This window comes from Heteronotia binoei, chromosome 4 (assembly GCF_032191835.1).
Source record: "Heteronotia binoei isolate CCM8104 ecotype False Entrance Well chromosome 4, APGP_CSIRO_Hbin_v1, whole genome shotgun sequence".
NCBI lineage: Eukaryota > Metazoa > Chordata > Lepidosauria > Squamata > Gekkonidae > Heteronotia > Heteronotia binoei.
In genome coordinates, this window is record NC_083226.1 from 185,529,808 (window position 1) to 185,548,805 (window position 18,998).

The 18,998-nt window shown below is 53.1% G+C and overlaps 1 protein-coding gene and 1 non-coding gene across 2 annotated transcripts in view; both read left to right on the forward strand.

The window, feature by feature from the left end:
* The window catches only part of PHF24 (PHD finger protein 24), a 24,375-nt gene extending 10,760 nt beyond the window's left edge, over positions 1-13,615 (forward strand). Inside the window, exons 5-7 of the mRNA XM_060236471.1 lie at positions 2,367-2,533; positions 5,200-5,304; positions 13,516-13,615. Coding sequence (XP_060092454.1) covers positions 2,367-2,533; positions 5,200-5,304; positions 13,516-13,615 — 372 coding nt within the window. The remainder of the gene's footprint in view (positions 1-2,366; positions 2,534-5,199; positions 5,305-13,515) is intronic.
* TRNAT-AGU (transfer RNA threonine (anticodon AGU)) lies at positions 4,069-4,140 on the forward strand. The gene has a single exon. It is a non-coding gene; the product is annotated as a tRNA-Thr (tRNA).
* Positions 13,616-18,998: the final 5,383 nt, after the last annotated feature.

Sequence of the window (18,998 nt, forward strand, 5' to 3'; positions counted from 1 at the left end):
CTTGGGTGAAGCTCCAGTCATTTCCCTCTTGCTGACAGGAAATGGCTTCTTGCCCCTCTGGGCTGACTGAATCATAGAATCACAGAGCTGGAAGAGACCTCCGTGGTCATCTAGTTCAACCCCCTGCACAATGCAGGGAACTCAAAATCCCCCCCCCCAACACAAACACATCCCCAGTGACCCCGGCTCCATGCCCAGAAGATGGCAAAAAGAAAAACCCTCTCCAGCCTCCTTGGCCTGAAGAAAAATTGCTGTCTGACCCCAAAGAAAGAGCCTCAAGAACTAAAGCATTCCTGCCCTCCTTCTCATGATCTGCCTTGCTGTCAGACAGCCATCTGCTTAAAAACCTCTGTGGGAGGAGAGCCCACCACCTCCTGAGGAAGCCTCTTCCACTGAGGAACCGCTCTCACTGTAAGGATGTCCTTGTGTTGTAGAGGACTGATTCTGAAGGGGGAGGGGGAGTCCCTGTTCATATGCTGAACATGAGCCAACAGTGTGATGCAGTGGATAAAAAAGCAAATGCAACTTCGGGCTGTATCAACAGAAGTCTAGTGTCCAGATCACGTGATGCGATGGTATCGCTTTACTCTGCTCTGGGAAGACCTCACCTAGAGTATTGTGTTCAGTTTTGGGCACCACATTTTAAGAAGGATCTAGACAAGCTGGAACAGGTCCAGAGGAGGGCGACAAAGTTGGTGAGGGGTCTGGAGACCGAATCCTATGAGGAAAGGTTGAAGGAGCTGGGGATGTTTAGCCTGGAGAGGAGGCGGCTGAGAGGTGATAGGATCACCATCTTCAAGTACTTGAAGGGCTGTCATCTACAGCAGGGGTGGCCAACGGTAGCTCTCCAGATGTTTTTGCCTACAACTACCATCAGCCCCAGCCATTGGCCATGCTAGCTAGGGCTGATGGGAGTCATAGACAAAAAACATCTGGAGAGCTACCGTTGGCCACACCTGATATAGAGGATGGTGTGGAATTGTTTTCTGTGGCCCCAGAAGATAGGACTAGAACCAATGGGTTGAAATTAAATCAAAAGAGTTTCTGACTCAACATTCAGAAGAACTTTCTGACCATTAGAGTGGTTCCTCAGTGGAACAGGCTTCCTTAGGAGATGGTGGGCTCTCCTTCCTTGGAGGTTTTTCAACAGAGGCTGGATGGCCATCGGACAATCGGACAGCAATGAAGATCCTGTGAATTTAGGGGGAGGTGTTTGTGAGTTTCCTGCATTGTGCAGGGGCTTGGACTAGATGACCCTGGAGGTCCCTTCCTACTCTTTATGATTCTAACAGGCTTCCTCCTTGGGAGGTGGTGGGCTCTCCTTCCTTGGAGGTTTTTCAACAGAGGCTAGATGGCCATCTGACAGCAATGAGGATCCTGTGAATTTAGGGGGAGGTGTTTGTGAGCTTCCTGCATTGTGCAGGGGGTTGGACTAGATGACCCTGGAGGTCCCTTCCTACTCTTCTATGATTCTAACAGGCTTCCTCCTGGGGAGGTGGTGGGCTCTCCTTCCTTGGAGGTTTTTAAAGAGAGGCTAGATGGCCATCTGACAGCAATGAAGATCCTGTGAATTTAGGGGGAGGGGTTTGTGAGTTTCCTGCATTGTGCAGGGGGTTGGACTAGATGTCCCTGGAGGTCCCTTCCTACTCTTCTATGATTCTAACAGGCTTCCTCCTGGGGAGGTGGTGGGCTCTCCTTCCTTGGAGGTTTTTAAAGAGAGGCTAGATGGCCATCTGACAGCAATGAAGGTCCTGTGAATTTAGGGGGAGGGGTTTGTGAGTTTCCTGCATTGTGCAGGGGGTGGACTAGATGACCCTGGAGGTCCCTTCCAACTCTTCTATGATTCTAACAGGCTTCCTCCTCGGGAGGTGGTGGGCTCTCCTTCCCTGGAGGTTTTTCAACAGAGGCTAGATGGCCATCTGACAGCAATGAGGATCCTGTGAATTTAGGGGGAGGGGTTTGTGAGTTTCCTGCATTGCGCAGGGGGTTGGACTAGATGACCCTGGAGGTCCCTTCCACTCTAGGATTCTACCAGGCTTCCTTGGGAGGTGGTGGGCTCCCCTTCCTTGGAAGTTTTTCAACAGAGGCTAGATGGCCCTCTGACATCAATGCGGATCCTGTGAATTTAGGGGGAGGGGTTTGTGAGTTTCCTGCATTGTGCAGGGGGTTGGACTAGATGACCCTGGAGGTCCCTTCCAACTCTTCTATGATTCTATGATTTTATGATTACCCTGAGCTGAGACAAAAATGCAGGAGCTGAAGGCTAAAGCACTGTGATCTAGCTCACACTTGCTCAGCTTAGAGGGAGCGCTGGCTCAGAGCCCCCCCCCCCCCCCTACAGCCCTCTTTCTCGCTTCCCTCCACAGAACTCGCTGCTCCACCTGCTGACGGGCAAGGAGAGGGAGTGGGCTAGAGCCACATTCCAGGCCCTGGACCAGCATGGGGACGGGCTACTCAGCGAAGCCGAGTGTCGGCGCACCCCACACACATGGTTCCGCAAGCGGCACAAGGAAGCCCCCTCCTGCAACGTCAGGTGAGGCCCTCCAGAGTGGGGTTGCCAGGTCCAGCTCAAGAACCATCTGGGGACTTTGGGGGTGGAGCCAGGAGGCTTTGGGGATGGAGCCTGGAACAAGGTTGTAATAAGCAGAATTGAACTCCAACGGGAGTTCTGACCATCACCTTTAGGGGTCTGCACATCTTTTCAATGCCTCCCCTCCATTTGGAATAACGGAGGAGAAGGGCACCTTCTTTTGGGGGCTCATAGAATTGGACGCCTTGGTCCAATCATTTTGAAACTTAGAGGGTATTCTGGGGAGAGGCACTAGATTCTATGCTGAACATTTGCTGCCTCTACCTCAAAAACCAGCTCCCCAGAGTCCCAATACCCATGGGTTGATTCTCCATTATACCCTAAGGGATTCTCCATTATACCCTATGGCAGGAGTGGCCAAGGGTAGCTCTCCAGATTTTTTTTCCCCTACAACTCCCATCAGCCCAGCCAGCACGGCCAATGGCTGGGGCTGATGGGAGTTGTAGGCAAAAAACATCTGAAGAGCTACCGTTGGCCGCCCCTGCCCTGTGGGATTCTCCATTATACCCTATGGGATTCTCGATTACGATATACCTTATGGCAAGGGTGGCCAACGGTAGCTCTTCAGATGTTTTTTTGCCTACAACTGCCATCAGCCCAGCCAGCATGGCCAATGGCTGGGGCTGATGGGAGTTGTAGGCAAAAAAGCATCTGGAGAGCTACCCTTGGCCACCCCTGCCCTATGGAAATTAGACATGTCTCTCCCCTCCTCCCCCCCGCAACTTTGATGACCCTGAAGCAGGGAGAGGGCCTCCAAACCGAGAGATCCTCCAAACCTAGAGATTGGCAACCCTACTCCAGAGCCACGCCCTACCCTGAGGAAGCCATAGACAACATGATGGGGGGTCCCCGTGACGGGGGCTCCTCTGGACAATCCGGGGGGAGTCTCCCCACAGTCCCCAGAGGTTTGCAGTGTGCTCAGAGTATCCCCCAACGACTCTTTGACTGCACCAGTTCTGGCGGACTTCCTCACGGTTGTGCTCCAGCTTCTCCAAGCAGTGTGGAGTTGGGGGCACCTTCCCAGGCGTCCTCTTCTGGGGGAGAGGTTGTGGCACACCCAGCAGCCAGGAGGACAGCCAAGTCGAGATGGAACCTGGAGATCTCCCAGAATTCCCCAGCCAACGGCTGCTTTGGAGGGTGTTCTGTGCAGCAGACAGGGGAGGTCAGGAGAATTCCCACCTGGACAGATTTCCCTGCTTCCCCCTCTGCTTCCCCTGGGACAGTGTCACGGCAGGGCTCTTAGGTGCCCTCTGATCAACTGAAAGTGTTTGGGATTTTCAAACTGCTTTAGCTATGTTGTGATTTGTTTATTATATGCTCTGAGCCCCACGACAGTGGGGGAGACGGTGGCTCAGTGGGTGGAGCATCTGCTTGGTAAGCAGGAGGTCCCAGGTTCAATCCCCGGCATCTCCAACTAAAAAGGGTCCAGGCAAGTAGGCATGAAAAACTTCAGCTTGAGACCCTGGAGAGCCATGAATGGGGCTGTGGCTCAGTGGTAGAGCATCTGCTCAGTAAGCAGAAGGTCCCAGGTTCAATCCCTGGCATCTCCAACTAAAAAGGGTCCAGGCAAGTAGGTGTGAAAAACCTCTGCTTGAGACCCTGGAGAGCCTCTGCCAGTCTGAGTAGAAAAGACGGACTTTAGGGAGGGACAGTGGCTCAGTGGCAGAGCATCTGCTTGGTAAGCAGAAGGTCCCAGGTTCCATCCCCAGCATCTCCAACTAAAAAGGGTCCAGGCAAGTAGGTGTGAAAAACCTCCACTGGAGACCCTGGAGAGCCATGAATGGGGCTGTGGCTCAGTGGCAGAGCATCTGCTTGGTAAGAAAAAGGTCCCAGGTTCAATCCCCGGCATCTCCAACTAAAAAGGGTCCAGGCAAGTAGGCGTGAAAAACCTCCGCTGGAGACCCTGGAGAGCCGCTACCAGTCTGAGTAGACAAAACGGACTTTAGGGAGGGATGGTGGCTCAGTGGTGGAGCATCTGCTCGGTAAGCAGAAGGTCCCAGATTCAATCCCGGCATCTCCAACCACTTTGAGTAGACAATGCTGGCTTTGATGGTCCCAGGGGGGTCTGAATCAATAGAAGGCATCTTCATATGATACAAATCAAATAACTAAATAAAGAATTTGTATCCCACGGAAGTCCCTCGCCTCCCCAAGCCCCACCCCCCAGCTCCACCCCAAATCACATTTGTCAGGTTTCTCCTCCCCCAGAGCTGCATGTTCTGAGAAACGCAGCCTTGCAACCCGGGCCACGTGTGCCCCCTCCGCTGTCTCCACCCCCGACCCCCTGAGCTGACAGTTCTGTTGCAGAGATCAGCTCTGCTGGAGCAAACGGCTGCTTTGGAGGGTGGGCGTGTACCTCTCTGAGGCCCCTCCCCTGCCCAGACTCCACCCCCAAATCACATCGCTCAGGGATCCCCCAGTCTAGAGTTGGCAGCCCCAGCATCGACACTGTGTTCTCTGAGAAATGCGGCCTTGGAAGGACACCTTCCAGTGCCGCAAAGAATGCTGGGATGCGGTTCTCAGAGGACGTCTGCCCACTTGGCACGACGGCGCTCCTTCGCTGGCACTGCACCTGGTCTAATCCTGGAGTGCCTCTGCCTCCCTTCCAGCATCAGCCACGTGAGCCCCATGTCGGAGAACAGCCCGGCCAGCGGCGGCGGTGGCAGCAAGAGCCAGGAGAAGGGGCTGCTGAGCACAGAGTCGGAAGAGGCAAGGTAAGCGGGGGGCGGGGGGGGCGGCTGGCGCTGAGTCATAGCTTTGCCCCATCGGCAGCCTGAGCTGCTGCCCCGTTTGCTCCCAGGGTCTGTCCACAAGCGCAGACTGCTTCAGCTATGGTGCCACCACGGGGCATGTCACAGTCTAGCAGTTAGGCCAGAGCATCAGGAAAGGGTGAAGCTAGGAGGGGACGGTGGCTCAGTGGTAGAGCATCTGCTTGGGAAGCAGAAGGTCCCGGGTTCAATCCCCGGCATCTCCAACTGAAAAGGGTCCAGGCAAGTAGGCATGAAAACCTCAGCTTGAGGCCCTGGAGAGCCATGAATGGATCTGTGGCTCAGTGGTAGAGCATCTGCTTGGGAAGTAGATAGATAGATAGATAGATAGATAGATAGATAGATAGATAGATAGATAGATAGATAGATAGATAGATAGATAGATAGATAGATAGATAGATAGATAGATAGATAGATAGATAGATAGATAGATAGATAATTTTATTTGTATCCCGCCCTCCCCGCCGAGGCAGGCTCAGGGCGGCTAACAACATCATACAAATTTCAATTATACAGAAAGCAAAAAACACAAAATTACATTTAAGCATTAAAATTCTGATTAGGTTTAAAATTAGTTAATTAAGTTAATAAAAGTGCTAATACTGTTCTTTAGGATGGCGGTTATCATTAACAATTTCTTCCTTCGTCAGCGAAAGCTAGTCGGAAGAGGAAGGTCTTGCAGGCCCTGCGGAATTGTTCAAGGTCCCGCAGGGCCCGCATTTCCTCTGGAAGTTGGTTCCATAGGCTCGGGGCTACAGAGGAGAAGGCCCGGTTACGGGTACATTGCAGCTTCACCTCTCTCGGTCCGGGAGTAGTCAACAAGTTTTTTCCGGCTGACCTCAGTGCTCTCTGGGGTTCATATGGGGGGAGACGGTCCCTAAGGTAGACAGGTCCTCGACCATATAGGGCTTTAAAGGTAATGACCAGCACTTTGTAACGAACCCGGTATGTAACTGGCAGCCAGTGCAGCTCGCGCAGTCCAGGCTGTATGTGCTCCCATTTAGGAAGCCCCAGCAACAGTCTAGCCGCCGCATTCTGCACCAGCTGCAGCTTCCGGGTTCGGTACAGAGGCAGCCCCATGTAGAGGGCATTACAGTAATCCAGTCTCGAGGTGACCGTTGCATGAAGTACCGTTGCCAGATCTTGGTGCTCTAGGAAGGGAGCCAACTGCCTTGCCCGCCTTAGATGGAAAAAGGCTGACTTGGCGGTGGCCCCAGGTTCCATTCCCGGCATCTCCAACTAAAAAGCCTCCAGGCAAACAGGTGTGAAAAACCTCAGCTTGAGACCCTGGAGAGCCGCTGCCAGTCTGAGAAGACAAGACTGACTTTAGAGAGGGATGGTGGCTCAGTGGTAGAGCATCTGCTTGGGAAGCAGAAGTTCCCAGGTTCAATCCCCGGCATCTCCAACTGAAAAGGGTCCAGGCAAGTAGGCGTGGAAAACCTCAGCCTGACCCTGGAGAGCCGCTGCCAGTCTGAGAAGACAAGACTGACTTTGATGGACCAAGGAGGGTCTGATTCAGTATAAGGCAGCTTCATATGTCCATATATGTTCATAACAGCAACGGAGAGTGATGAGAATCGGAGGGGCCGTGGCTCAGGGATGGAAGATTTGCTTGGCACACAGGTGCCGCGATCACGCACACAAAAATCATGCACCTTCGATCCACTTCCCAACTGGGTTTTGCCAGTTCAGGCAGTAAAATCCCGTTGAAAAGTGCATCGGAAGTGGATTGAAAGTGGATTATTTTGTGTGCATGGTCACAGTCAGAAGGTCCCAGGTCCAGTTCCTGGCAGCATCTCCTGTTAAGAGGTCATCGGTGATGCGAGAGACCTCCGTCGGAGACCCTGGAGAGCACTCCCAGTCTGAGTACTGGGATACTGACCTTGATGGGCTATGGATCCGGTTCATAGAATCATAGAGTTGGAAGGAACCTCCAAGGTAATCTAGTCCAACCCCCTGCCTTCAGTAGAAGACAGCTTCCTGGGTATATGTATGTACACACATACTAGAAGTAACTACAGTAGCGGGGGAAGAAAGTTGGCATGGTATAGCCTCATCAGATCTGAGAAGCTAGGCAGGGTCAGAACTTGGAAGGGAGACCACCAAGGAAGGCTCTGCAGAGGAAATCAAGGGCCAACCACTTCTGTTTCTCACTTGCTCTAAAGCTAAGCAGGGTGAGAACTTGGAAGGGAGACCACCAAGGAAGAAGAAGAAGATATTGGATTTATATCCCACCCTCCACTCCAAAGAGTCTCAGAGCGGCTCACAATCTCCTTTCCCTTCCCCCCCCACAACAGACACCCTGCGAGGTAGATGAAGATATTGGATTTATATCCCTCCCTCCACTCCGAAGAGTCTCAGAGCGGCTCACAATCTCCTTTCCCTTCCCCCCCCACAACAGACACCCTGTGAGGTAGATGAAGATATTGGATTTATATCCCGCCCTCCACTCCGAAGAGTCTCAGAGCGGCTCACAATCTCCTTTCCCTTCCTCCCCCACAACAGACACCCTGTGAGGTAGATGAAGATATTGGATTTATATCCCGCCCTCCACTCCGAAGAGTCTCAGAGCGGCTCACAATCTCCTTTCCCTTCCTCCCCCACAACAGACACCCTGTGAGGTAGATGAAGATATTGGATTTATATCCCGCCCTCCACTCCAAAGAGTCTCAGAGCGGCTCACAATCTCCTTTCCCTTCCTCCCCCACAACAGACACCCTATGAGGTAGATGAAGATATTGGATTTATATCCCGCCCTCCACTCCGAAGAGTCTCAGAGCAGCTCACAATCTCCTTTCCCTTCCTCCCCCACAACAGACACCCTGTGAGGTAGATGAAGATATTGGATTTATATCCCGCCCTCCACTCTAAAGAGTCTCAGAGCGGCTCCCAATCTCCTTTCCCTTCCTCCCCTACAACAGACACCCTGTGAGGTGGGTGGGGCTGAGAGGGCTCTCACAGCAGCTGCCCTTATATCTTCTTCTTCTTCTTCTAAAGAGTCTCAGAGCGGCTCCCAATCTCCTTTCCCTTCCTCCCCCACAACAGACACCCTGTGAGGTGGGTGGGGCTGAGAGGGCTCTCACAGCAGCTGCCCTTTCAAGGACCACCTCTGCCAGAGCTATGGCTGATCCAGGGCCATTCCAGCAGCTGCAAGTGGAGGAGTGGGGAATCAAACCCGGTTCTCCCAGATAAGAGTCCGCACACTTCACCACTACACCAAACTGGCTCTCCAAGGAAGACTCTGCAGAGGAAGGCAATGGCCAACAAGCTCTGTCTCTCGCTTGCTCTGAAGCTAAGCAGAGTGAGAACTTGGAAGGGAGACCACCAAGGAAGACTCTGCAGAGGAAGGCAATGGCCAGCCACCTCTGCTTCTCACTTGCTCAGAAGCTAGGCAGGGTCAGAACTTGGAAGGGAGACCACCAAGGAAGGCTCTGCAGAGGAAAGCAAGGGCCAGCCACCTCTGCTTCTCACTTACACCTTGAAAGCTCCTTGCAGGGACTAGAGGCCCTCCCGGCACAATTCACTCTTGTGACCTCCCACTTGCCACATTCCTTGGGGGTGTTCCCAGGTGGCTTTTCTACAGCAGGGGCTGCCAACGGTAGCTCTCCAGATTTTTTTTGCCTACATCTCCCATCAGCCCAGCCAGCACGGCCAATGGCTGGGGCTGATGGGAGTTCTAGGTTAAAAAACACCTGGAGAGCTACCGTTGGTCACCCCTGCTATACACTGTTTTCTGTGAACAAATGTGACAGTGTAATTGTAAAGCACAGACTGAGCCTCTCTAAACCTTTCTCAAGGTTTTACTCTTAAGATTAATTTTTATAAAATTGCAAACTTACCCAGGCTTTCTCTAATTTATTTCATTGCTAGAACGCTACTGTTCTTTCTCCATCTTCCAGCATTTCATTGCGTTCGATTTCCCTTTCACAAGTCCTGGATAAAAAAGCCTAGCAACACTGCACACCTGTTTCACTGTGCTGACTGCAATTTAAAGACACATTCAAGGTAGCCCCCTCGCAAGCGCCGGTTGTTTTCGACTCTGGGGTGACGTTGCTTTCACAACGTTGTCTTAATCCATGTATTACAAGACAGTTGCCATTCATTTCATTAACATTTACACAATAAGATCATTGTTATTCAATTTATTGGTTTAAAAATGCAATCCTAATAAAACGTGATTCCCGTCTGTCTACACAATATAGAAATTATAAAGAACAAGACAAGTCAAAATCTTGGTTCAGACTCCTAGGTTCCAATGGAATGGAAAGGAAAGGTCCCCTGTGCAAGCATCAGTCGTTTCCAACTCTGGAATGACGCTGCTTTCACCACGTTTTCACGGCAGACTTTTTACGGGGTGGTTTGCCATTGCCTTCCCCAGTCATCTCCACTTTCCCCCCAGCAAGCTGGGTACTCATTTGACCGACCTCGGAAGGATGGAAGGCTGAGTCAACCTTGGGCCGGCTAAATGAATCCAGCTTCCGCCAGAATCGAACTCAGATCGTGAGCAGAGAGTTCAGACCACAGTACTGCTGCTTTCCCACTCTGCGCCACGGGGCCGCTCGGTTCCAATGACTGGTATCTATCAATTTGGCCTCTTGTTGCAATAAGATCTTTTGAACATCAGTTTCCACAGCAGCCAGGTCGCACCTGACTCCCCAGCTGTCAAGGAGGGAGGGTGTCAGCACTCAGCAGCTCCCAGGGCTCCTCACAGCCTCATTAAGGAGCTCAGATCAGGCTCTTCCGTTGCCACAGCAACTGTTGGCAGGCAAACCCGGAGCCTCTTCTTCCCAGGGTGGGAGATGACACCCAGTTGGGCTGGGGAGTGGTGGGAGAGACTGAAAAACAGAGCCCCCCCCCCCAACCTCCACCATGCAGATTGGAGGGGGCACACAGAGGCCACAGCGAGACGGCAGCCCGCCCGTCGCACCCTCTCCACCACCATCTGCTCATCGCTTCCATCACTGCCTCCCTCGCCAGGCCTGCCAGCGAGCTGTCACTCAAGAGCTGGAGCAGATTGGCACCAGAGCAAGGAGGGGCAGCCATGCCTCCCCCCCCCCCCCCGAACTCCTCATGGCTCCTGAGCACTTGCTGAAAGAAGGTGCAGCCCCCGCAACAAGTTAGAACATAAGAACATAATAGAAGCCATGTTGGATCAGGCCAATGGCCCATCCAGTCCAACACTCTGTGTCACACAGTGGGCAAAAAACCCAAGCGCCCTCAGGAGGTCCACCAGTGGGGCCAGAACACAAGAAGCCCTCCCACTGTGCCCCCCCACCACCAAGCACCAAGAATACAGAGCATCACTGCCCCAGACATAAAAACATAAGAGAAGCCCTGTTGGATCAGGCCAGTGGCCCATCCGGTCCAACACTCTGTGTCACACAGTGGACAAAAAAGAAAAACAGGTGCCATCAGGAGGTCCACCAGTGGGGCCAGAACACAAGAAGCCCTCCCACTGTTGCCCCCCCCCCCTCCAAGCATCAAGAATACAGAGCATCACTTGCCCCAGACATAAGAACATAAGAGAAGGCATGTTGGATCAGGCCAATGGCCCATCCAGTCCAACACTCTGTGTCACACAGTAGCCAAAAAAAAAAAAAAAAAACAAGTGCCATCAGGAGGTTCACAAGTGGAGCTAGAAGCCCTTCCACTTTGCCCCCCCTCCACGCACCAAGAATACAGAGCATCACTGCCCCAGACAGGTCCAATAATATACTGTGGCTAATAGCCACTGATGGACCTCTGCTCCATATTTTTATCCAATCCCCTCTTGAAGCTGGCTATGCTTGTAGCCACCACCACCTCCTGTGGCAGTGAATTCCACATGTTAATCACCCTTTGGGTGAAGAAGGACTTCCTTTTATCCTTTCTAACCCGACTGCTCAGCAATTTCATGGAATGCCAACGAGTTCTTGTATTGTGAGAAAAGGAGAAAAAGACTTCTTTCTCTACTTTTTCCATCCCATGCATAATCTTGTCAACCTCTATCATGTCACCTCACAGTCAGCGTTTCTCCAAGCTAAAGAGCCCCAAGCATTTTAACCTTTCTTCATAGGGAAATTGTTCCAAACCTTGAATCATTCTAGTTGCCCTTTTCTGCACTTTTACCAATGCTATAATATCCTTTTTGAGGTGCAGTGACCAGAATTGCACACAGTATTCCAAATGAGACCGCACCATCGATTTATACAGGGGCATTATGATACTGGCTGATTTGTTTTCAGTTCCCTTCCTAATAATTCCCAGCATGACGTTGGCCTTTTTTATTGCAACCGCACACTGTCTTGACATTTTCAGTGAGTTAGCTACCACGACCCCAAGATCTCTCTCTTGGTCAGTCTCTGCCAGTTCACACCCCATCAACTTGTATTTGTAGCTGGGATTCTTGGCCCCAATACTCATTACTTTGCACTTGGCCACATTGAACCGCATCTGCCACGTTGACGCCTACTCACCCAGCCTCAACAGATCCCTTTGGAGTTCCTCACAATCCTCTCTGGTTCTCACCACCCTGAACAATTTAGTGTCATCCGCAAATTTGGCCACTTCACTGCTCACTCCCAACTCTAAATCATTTATGAACAAGTTAAAGAGGATGAGACCCAGTACCGAGCCCTGCGGCACCCCACTGCTTACCGTCCTCCACTGCGAAGACTGCCCATTTATACTCACTCTCTGCTTCCTATTACTCAGCCAGTTTTTGATTAGCCAGGGGGCAGAGAAAGTAAGAGAAAGTTGTTTGGAGCTTGAGGGGCTGGGAAGGCGAACGGTGCTAAAGAGGAGGCGGGGCGGGGCTGATGACAGATGGAGATGGGGTTGCCACCAGTCTCCAGGTGGGGCCTGGCCTGCTCCAGAGGACGGTGATCAATTCCAGGTCAGTTCTGTGGCATCCTGTCCCACTGAGGTTCCTCCCTGAACAGCCTCTTCCCCCAAGTCTCCAGGAATTTCACAACCCAGAGTTGGCAACCCTAGACTGAGGAGACAAGGGTGGAGGCTCTGGGGGGGAGGGGCTGAAGAAAGGGAGTCCGGAAGGAAGAGCAGAGGAGACTGCTGCAGGTGTGGTGGGGGGGCAGGCAGTTGCTACACAAAGGATGCTGGTTCCGGTCTTCCACATCCCAGTCTTTTGGGAGACAGTGTGGTGCCATCATGGTTAGGAGTGCCAGTCTAGTCTCTGGGAGACCTGGGTTCGAATTCCCCTGCATGCTCGCTGGGTGACCCTGGACCATTCACAGCCTCTTAGTTGAGCCTACCTCAAAGGGTTGTCGGGAGGATAAATTGGAGAACAGCATGATGCAAATCACTTTGGGTCTCCATTGGAGGGAAAGGCAGGGTAGAAATGAATCCAGTGAACAAATATCGGGCCAGACGGGCTCTCTGGTTGGGCTGCCATGGGGTCCAGTCACAGCCAGTTTGGTGTAGTGGTTAAGCGTCCGGACTCTTATCTGGGAGAGCCCTCTCAGCCCCACCCACCTCACAGGGTGTCTGTTGTGGGGGGAGAAGATAGAGGAGATTGTGAGCCACTCAGAGTCTCTGATTCAGAGAGAAGGGTGGGGTATACATCTACGGTCTTCTTCTTAGGTTCAAAGACTCTTATCTGGGAGAACAGGGTTTGATTCCCCACTCCTCCACCTGCAGCTGCTGGAATGGCCTTGGGTCAGCCATGGCTCTGGCAGAGGTTGTCCTTGAAAGGGCAGCTGCTGAGAGCCCTCTCAGCCCCACCCACCTCACAGGGTGTCTGTTGTGGGGGAGGAAGGTAAAGGAGATTGTGAGCCGCTCTGAATTTCTATCCTTGAAAGGGCAGCTGCTGGAAGAGCCCTCTCAGCCCCACCCACCTCACAGGGTTTCTGTTGTGGGGGGAGAAGATAGAGGAGATTGTAAGCCACTCTGAATTTCTATCCTTGAAAGGGCAGCTGCTGGGAGAGCCCTCTCAGCCCCACCCACCTCACAGGGTGTCTGTTGTGGGGGGAGAAGATATAGGAGATTGTGAGCTGCTGAGTCTCTGATTCAGAGAGAAGGGCGGAGTATAAATCTGCAGCCTTCTTCTTCTTCCTGCAATGCTGGCCTTCCTCTATGACCGGAGCCCGGGGGGGGGGTGTCCCACTGCTGTCTCCCCCCAGCTCCGTCCTGCTGACTCCTCTTTTCTCACCTTCTCCACAGCCGAACCGTCGACTGGCTCACCTTCCTGCGGGAGAATGCCATCTACATCCTGGCTGCGCGGCCCAACGGCCCTGCCATCCACCTCGAGCCTCTGGTGTGAGAGGGGCTCGGGGGACCATGGCAGAAGGCGTGCAGGGGAGGGCCGATGCCAGAGGGGAGCAGCCTCTCTGACTGCAAGGGGTGGACTTACAGGGATCCGTGTCTGACCTCCCCCTGCACTGGACATGCAGACTCTGCTTGGCTGAGACGGGACCCCCAGTTTTTATCAACAGTGTACTTTCCCAAGGCCAAACTGGGTCCCAGCAGCTCTCCCTCCTCATTCAGGCGGCCCTTCCCATCCTGCCTGGCGGGGACGGGCCCGGACTCCAACCGTCCATCCACATCTGGCTCCCGCTTCCTCCCAAGGGAACTGCTGCTGCTCGCTGCTTCCCGGCCTTCTCCAGTCCTGCGTTTCCAGCTGGAGCAGCGTGCCACACGTGCCGGCCAATAGGACCCTCATGGCGGCAGCCTTTTGGCTTCCGATTGGCTCGCGCTCGTGCGTTGCACCCGTATCCTGGTTGGTGATTGGCCTCAAGAAGAGCAAACGTCGGCATCACGGCCCCAGATGTTCAGATTTCCAGTGGACTGAACGACGACCCGCCTGATGCATTACAAGATGTCGCAACCTTACATCTCCCTGCGAGTTGGCGCCCACACCCTGATGGGTTCATGGAGAGACCAGGCAGAAAATGGGGCAGGGCCTATGGCTCAGTGGCTGAGCCTCTGCTTGGCATAGAATCATCGGGTTGGAAAGGACCTCTAGGGCAGGGGTAGCCAATGGTAGCTCGCTAGATGTTTTTTTGCCTACAACTCCCATTATCCCCAGCCACTGGCCATGCTGGCTGGGGCTGATGGGAGTTGTAGGCAAAAAAAAAATCTGGAGAACTACCATTGGCCACCCCTGCTCTAGGGTCATCTAATCCAACCCCCTGCACAATGCAGGAAACTCACAAACACCTCCCACCTGCATGCAGCAGGCCCCAGGTTCAATCCACAGCATCTCCCGTTCAAAGGACCAGGCAGGAGGGAATGGGAAAGACCCTTCTCAGCCTGAGACCCTGGAGAGCCCCTGGCAGTCTGAGCAGACAATACTGACCTAGATGGACCAAGGGGGGGTCTGAGGCAGCTGCGCATGTCCATGTCTGTGTCTGAAAGTCAGAGGGCCTCCTGGAAACTGGGGGAGGAGGGGGGCGCATTCCAGGGCCCCACGTTGGCAGCCGCTGGAGAGGGTGCCGCCCCCTCTGAAGTTCTGTGTCTCGCTCTCCCCTCCTTTAAAGACACAGGAAATGTCCCCACTAAGGTGTTGTGGAGTGTACAGCTGGTCTCCATTTCAGTTCTGTCCCCAGTTCAGCAGGACAGAGAGCAGCATGAGCCACTGACCCAATTCTGAGTGAGAAGGGAATTGTTTCCACTCCTGACCAACTCCCGCTGCGGTGTGAATGTAAGAACATAAGAGAAGCCATGTTGGATCAGGCCAATGGCCCATCCAGTCCAACACTCTGTGTCACATAAGAACATAAGAGAAGCCCTGTTGGATCAGTTCAGTGGCCCATCCAGTCCAACACTCTGTGTCACATAAGAGAAGCCCTGTTGGATCAGGCCAGTGGCCCATCCAGTCCAACACTCTGTGTCACATAAGAACCTAAGAGAAACCCTGTTGGGTCAGGCCAATGGCCCATCCAGTCCAACACTCTGTGTCACAGAAGAACAGAAGAGAAGCCCTGCTGGATCAGGCCAGTGGCCCCTCCAGTCCAACACTCTGTGTCACATAAGAACAGAAGAGAAGCCATGTTGGATCAGGCCAGTGGCCCCTCCAGTCCAACACCCTGTGTCACATAAGAGCATAAGAGAAGCCCTGTTGGATCAGGCCAATGGCCCATCCAGTCCAACACTCTGTGTCACATAAGAACATAAGAGAAGCCCTGTTGGATCAGGCCAGTGGCCCATCCAGTCCAACACTCTGTGTCACATAAGAACATAAAAGAAGCCATGTTGGATCGGACCAATGGCCCACCCAGTCCAACACTCTGTGTCACATAAGAACATAAGAGAAGCCATGTTGGATCAGACCAGTGGCCCATCCAGTCCAAAACTCTGTGTCACACAGTGGCCAAAAAACCAGGCACCATCAGTGGGGCCAGGACACTAGAAGCCCTCCCACTGCCCCCCAAGCACCAAGAATACAGAGCATCACTGCCCCAAACATAAGAAAATAAGAGAAACCATGTTGGATCAGACCAATGGCCCATCTAGTCCAACACTGTGTGTCACATAGTGGCCAAAAACCCCAAAGTTCTATCAGGAGGTCCATCAGTGGGGCCAGGATGCTAGAAGCCCTCCCACTGTGCCCCCCCCCAAGCACCAAGGATACAGAGCATCTTTGCCCCAGACATAAGAACATAAGAAAAGCCATGTTGGATCAGACCAATGGCCCATCTAGTCCAACACTCTGTGTCACACAGTGGCCAAAAAACCCAGGCGCCATCAGGAGGTCCACCAGTGGGGCCAGGACACTAGAAGCCCTCCCACTGTTGCCCCCCCCCCAAGCACCAAGAAGACAGAGCATCACTTGCCCCAGACTGGGAGTTCCAACGATACGCTGTGGCTAATAGCCATGGATGGACCTCTGCTCCAGATGTTGATCCAATCCCCTCTTGAAGCTGCCTCGGCTTGCAGCCACCGCCACCTCCTGCAGCAGGGAATCCCACGTGTTAATCGCCCTTTGGGTGAAGACGTGTGCAGAGGTCAGGATACCAGGACTGCCTTTGCCGAGCTGGGTGCGGCCACCTCCCCTTCCTGTTCCCCACTGGTGAAGCGGAGGCCCCAGAGGAGAGGGAGGGGAAGACGGAGGCCACCAACTGCTCCTTGGCCTCAGCGCCTGAGGGTCGGCAGGGCTGGACTCTCCACACGGAGCCCAGCTCGTTCACACACGTCCCCTGCTGCCTCCTGGCGCTTAGTTCCCCTTGGGGAGGAATGAACAAGAGTTCCTTGATGAGACCAAAACCCTGGGGCTGGGAGGGTTGCCAGGAGGAAGGGGTGAAGTTTGATGGCAATCCCCATGCTGGCTCCGGTCCTTTGACCTCCCCTGGGCCCACCCAGTGTGATCTTCCATTCCCCAGGCAGGCCGATAGTGCTCCATGGGGCCCAGCCTCTCCCCATCGGGACCCCTCCCCCCGATCACCTCAGCACATGAAGCAGGTAGCTGCACAGGCAAGCTCTCCCCCGAAGCACTCTGAGCACAGTGGGGGGGGGGGGGTGACAATTATCCCTCTGCGATGCAGGGTCTTGAGAGCAGAAATTCGGCTCTGTGAGCTCCTGCGTCAATTAGTGTGCTCTGGGGTCCTCCTTCCTGAGCTGAGACAATAATGCGTGAGCTGGAGGCTAAAAATCTGTGAGCTGGCTCACGCTAACTCAGCTTAGAGGGAATCATAAAGTTGGAAGGGCCCTCAGGGGTCATCTACTCCAACCCCCTGCACAATGCAGGAAACTCACAAACACCTCCCCCTAAATTCACAGGATCTTCATTGCTGTCAGATGGCCATCTAGCCTCTGTTTCAAAACCTCCAAGGAAGGAGAGCCCACCACCTCTCGAGGAGGAAGCCTGTTAGAATCATAGAAGAGTTGGAAGGGACCCCCAGGGCCATCTAGTCCAACCCCCTGCACAATGCAGGAAACTCACAAACACCTCCCCCTAAATTCACAGGATCCTCATTGCTGTCCGATGGCCATCTAGCCTCTGTTTAAAAACCTCCAGGGAAGGAGAGCCCACCACCTCTCGAGGAGGAAGCCTGTTAGAATCATAGAAAAGTTGGAAGGGACCTCCAGGGCCATCTAGTCCAACCCCCTGCACAATGCAGGAAACTCACAAACCCCTCCCCCTAAATTCGCAGGATCCTCATTGCTGTCAGATGGCCATCTAGCCTCTGTTGAAAAACCTCCAAGAAAGGAGAGCCCACCACCTTCTGAGGAGGAAGCCTGTTAGAATCATAGAAGGAAGGGACCTCCAGGGCCATCTAGTCCAACCCCCTGCACAATGCAGGAAACTCACAAACACCTCCCCCTAAATTCACAGCATCTTCATTGCTGTCAGATGGCCTTCTAGCCTCTGTTGAAAAACCTCCAAGGAAGGAGAGCCCACCACCTCCCCAGGAGGAAGCCTGTTAGAATCATAGAAGGAAGGGACCTCCAGGGCCATCTAGTCCAACCCCCTGCACAATGCAGGAAACTCACAAACACCTCCCCCTAAATTCACAGGATCTTCATTGCTGTCAGACGGCCATCTAGCCTCTGTTGAAAAACCTCCAAGGAAGGAGAGCCCACCACCTCCCAAAGAGGAAGCCTGTTCCACTGAGGAACTGCTCTTAACAGTCATAGAATCCTCCGTTAAAAACCTCCAAGGAAAGAGAGCCCACCAGCTCCCAAGGAGAAAGCCTGTTAGATTCATAGAAGTGTTGGAAGGGACTTCCAGGACCATCTAGTCCAACCCCCTGCACAATGCAGGAAACTCACAAACCCCTCCCCCTAAATTCACAGGATCCTCATTGCTGTCAGAGGGCCATCTAGCCTCTGATTAAAAACCTCCAAGGAAGGAGAGCCCACCACCTCCCAAGGAGGAAGCCTGTTCCACTGAGGAATCGCTCTAACGGTCAGGAAGTTCTTCCTAATGTTGAGCTGGAAACTCTTTTGATTGAATTTCAACCCATTGGTTTTGGTCCTACCTTCTGGGGCCACAGAAAACAATTCCACACCATCCTCTAGAGGACAGCCCTTCAAGGACTTGAAGATGGTGATCCTATCACCTCTCAGCCGCCTCCTCTCCAGGCTAAACATCCCCAGCTCCTTCAACCTTTCCTCATAGGACTTGGTCTCCAGACCCCTCACCATCTTTGTCGCCCTCCTCTGGACCCCTTCCAGCTTGTCTATATCCTTCTTAAAATGTGGTGCCCCAAACTGAACACCATACTCCAGATGAGGTCTTACCAGAGCAGAGCAAAGCAATACCATCACTTCACTTGATCTGGACACTAGATTTCTGTTGATGCAGCCCAAAATTGCATTTGCCTTTTTAGCCACCGCGTCACACTGTTGACTCATGCTCAGCGTATGATCCACTAAGACCCCTAGATCCTTTTCGCACAGACTACTGCTAAGACAAGTCTCCCCCATCCTATAACCATGCATGGGATTTTTCCTACCTGATTGCAGAACTTGACACTTATCCCTGTTAAAATTCATTTTATTGATTTTAGCCCGGTTTTCCAGCCTGTCGAGGTCATCCTGGATCCTGTTTCTGCCTTCTTCTGTGTTTGCAGCCCCTCCCAATTTAGTATCATCGGCAAACATTGGTGGTTGGGCAGATTCCGCAAGTTGGGTGGGTAGGTGAGCTGCCAGCCCCACCGCCTGCTCCCACCAGCCCTTCGTCCGGCCATGAAGAGCTGGGGGCT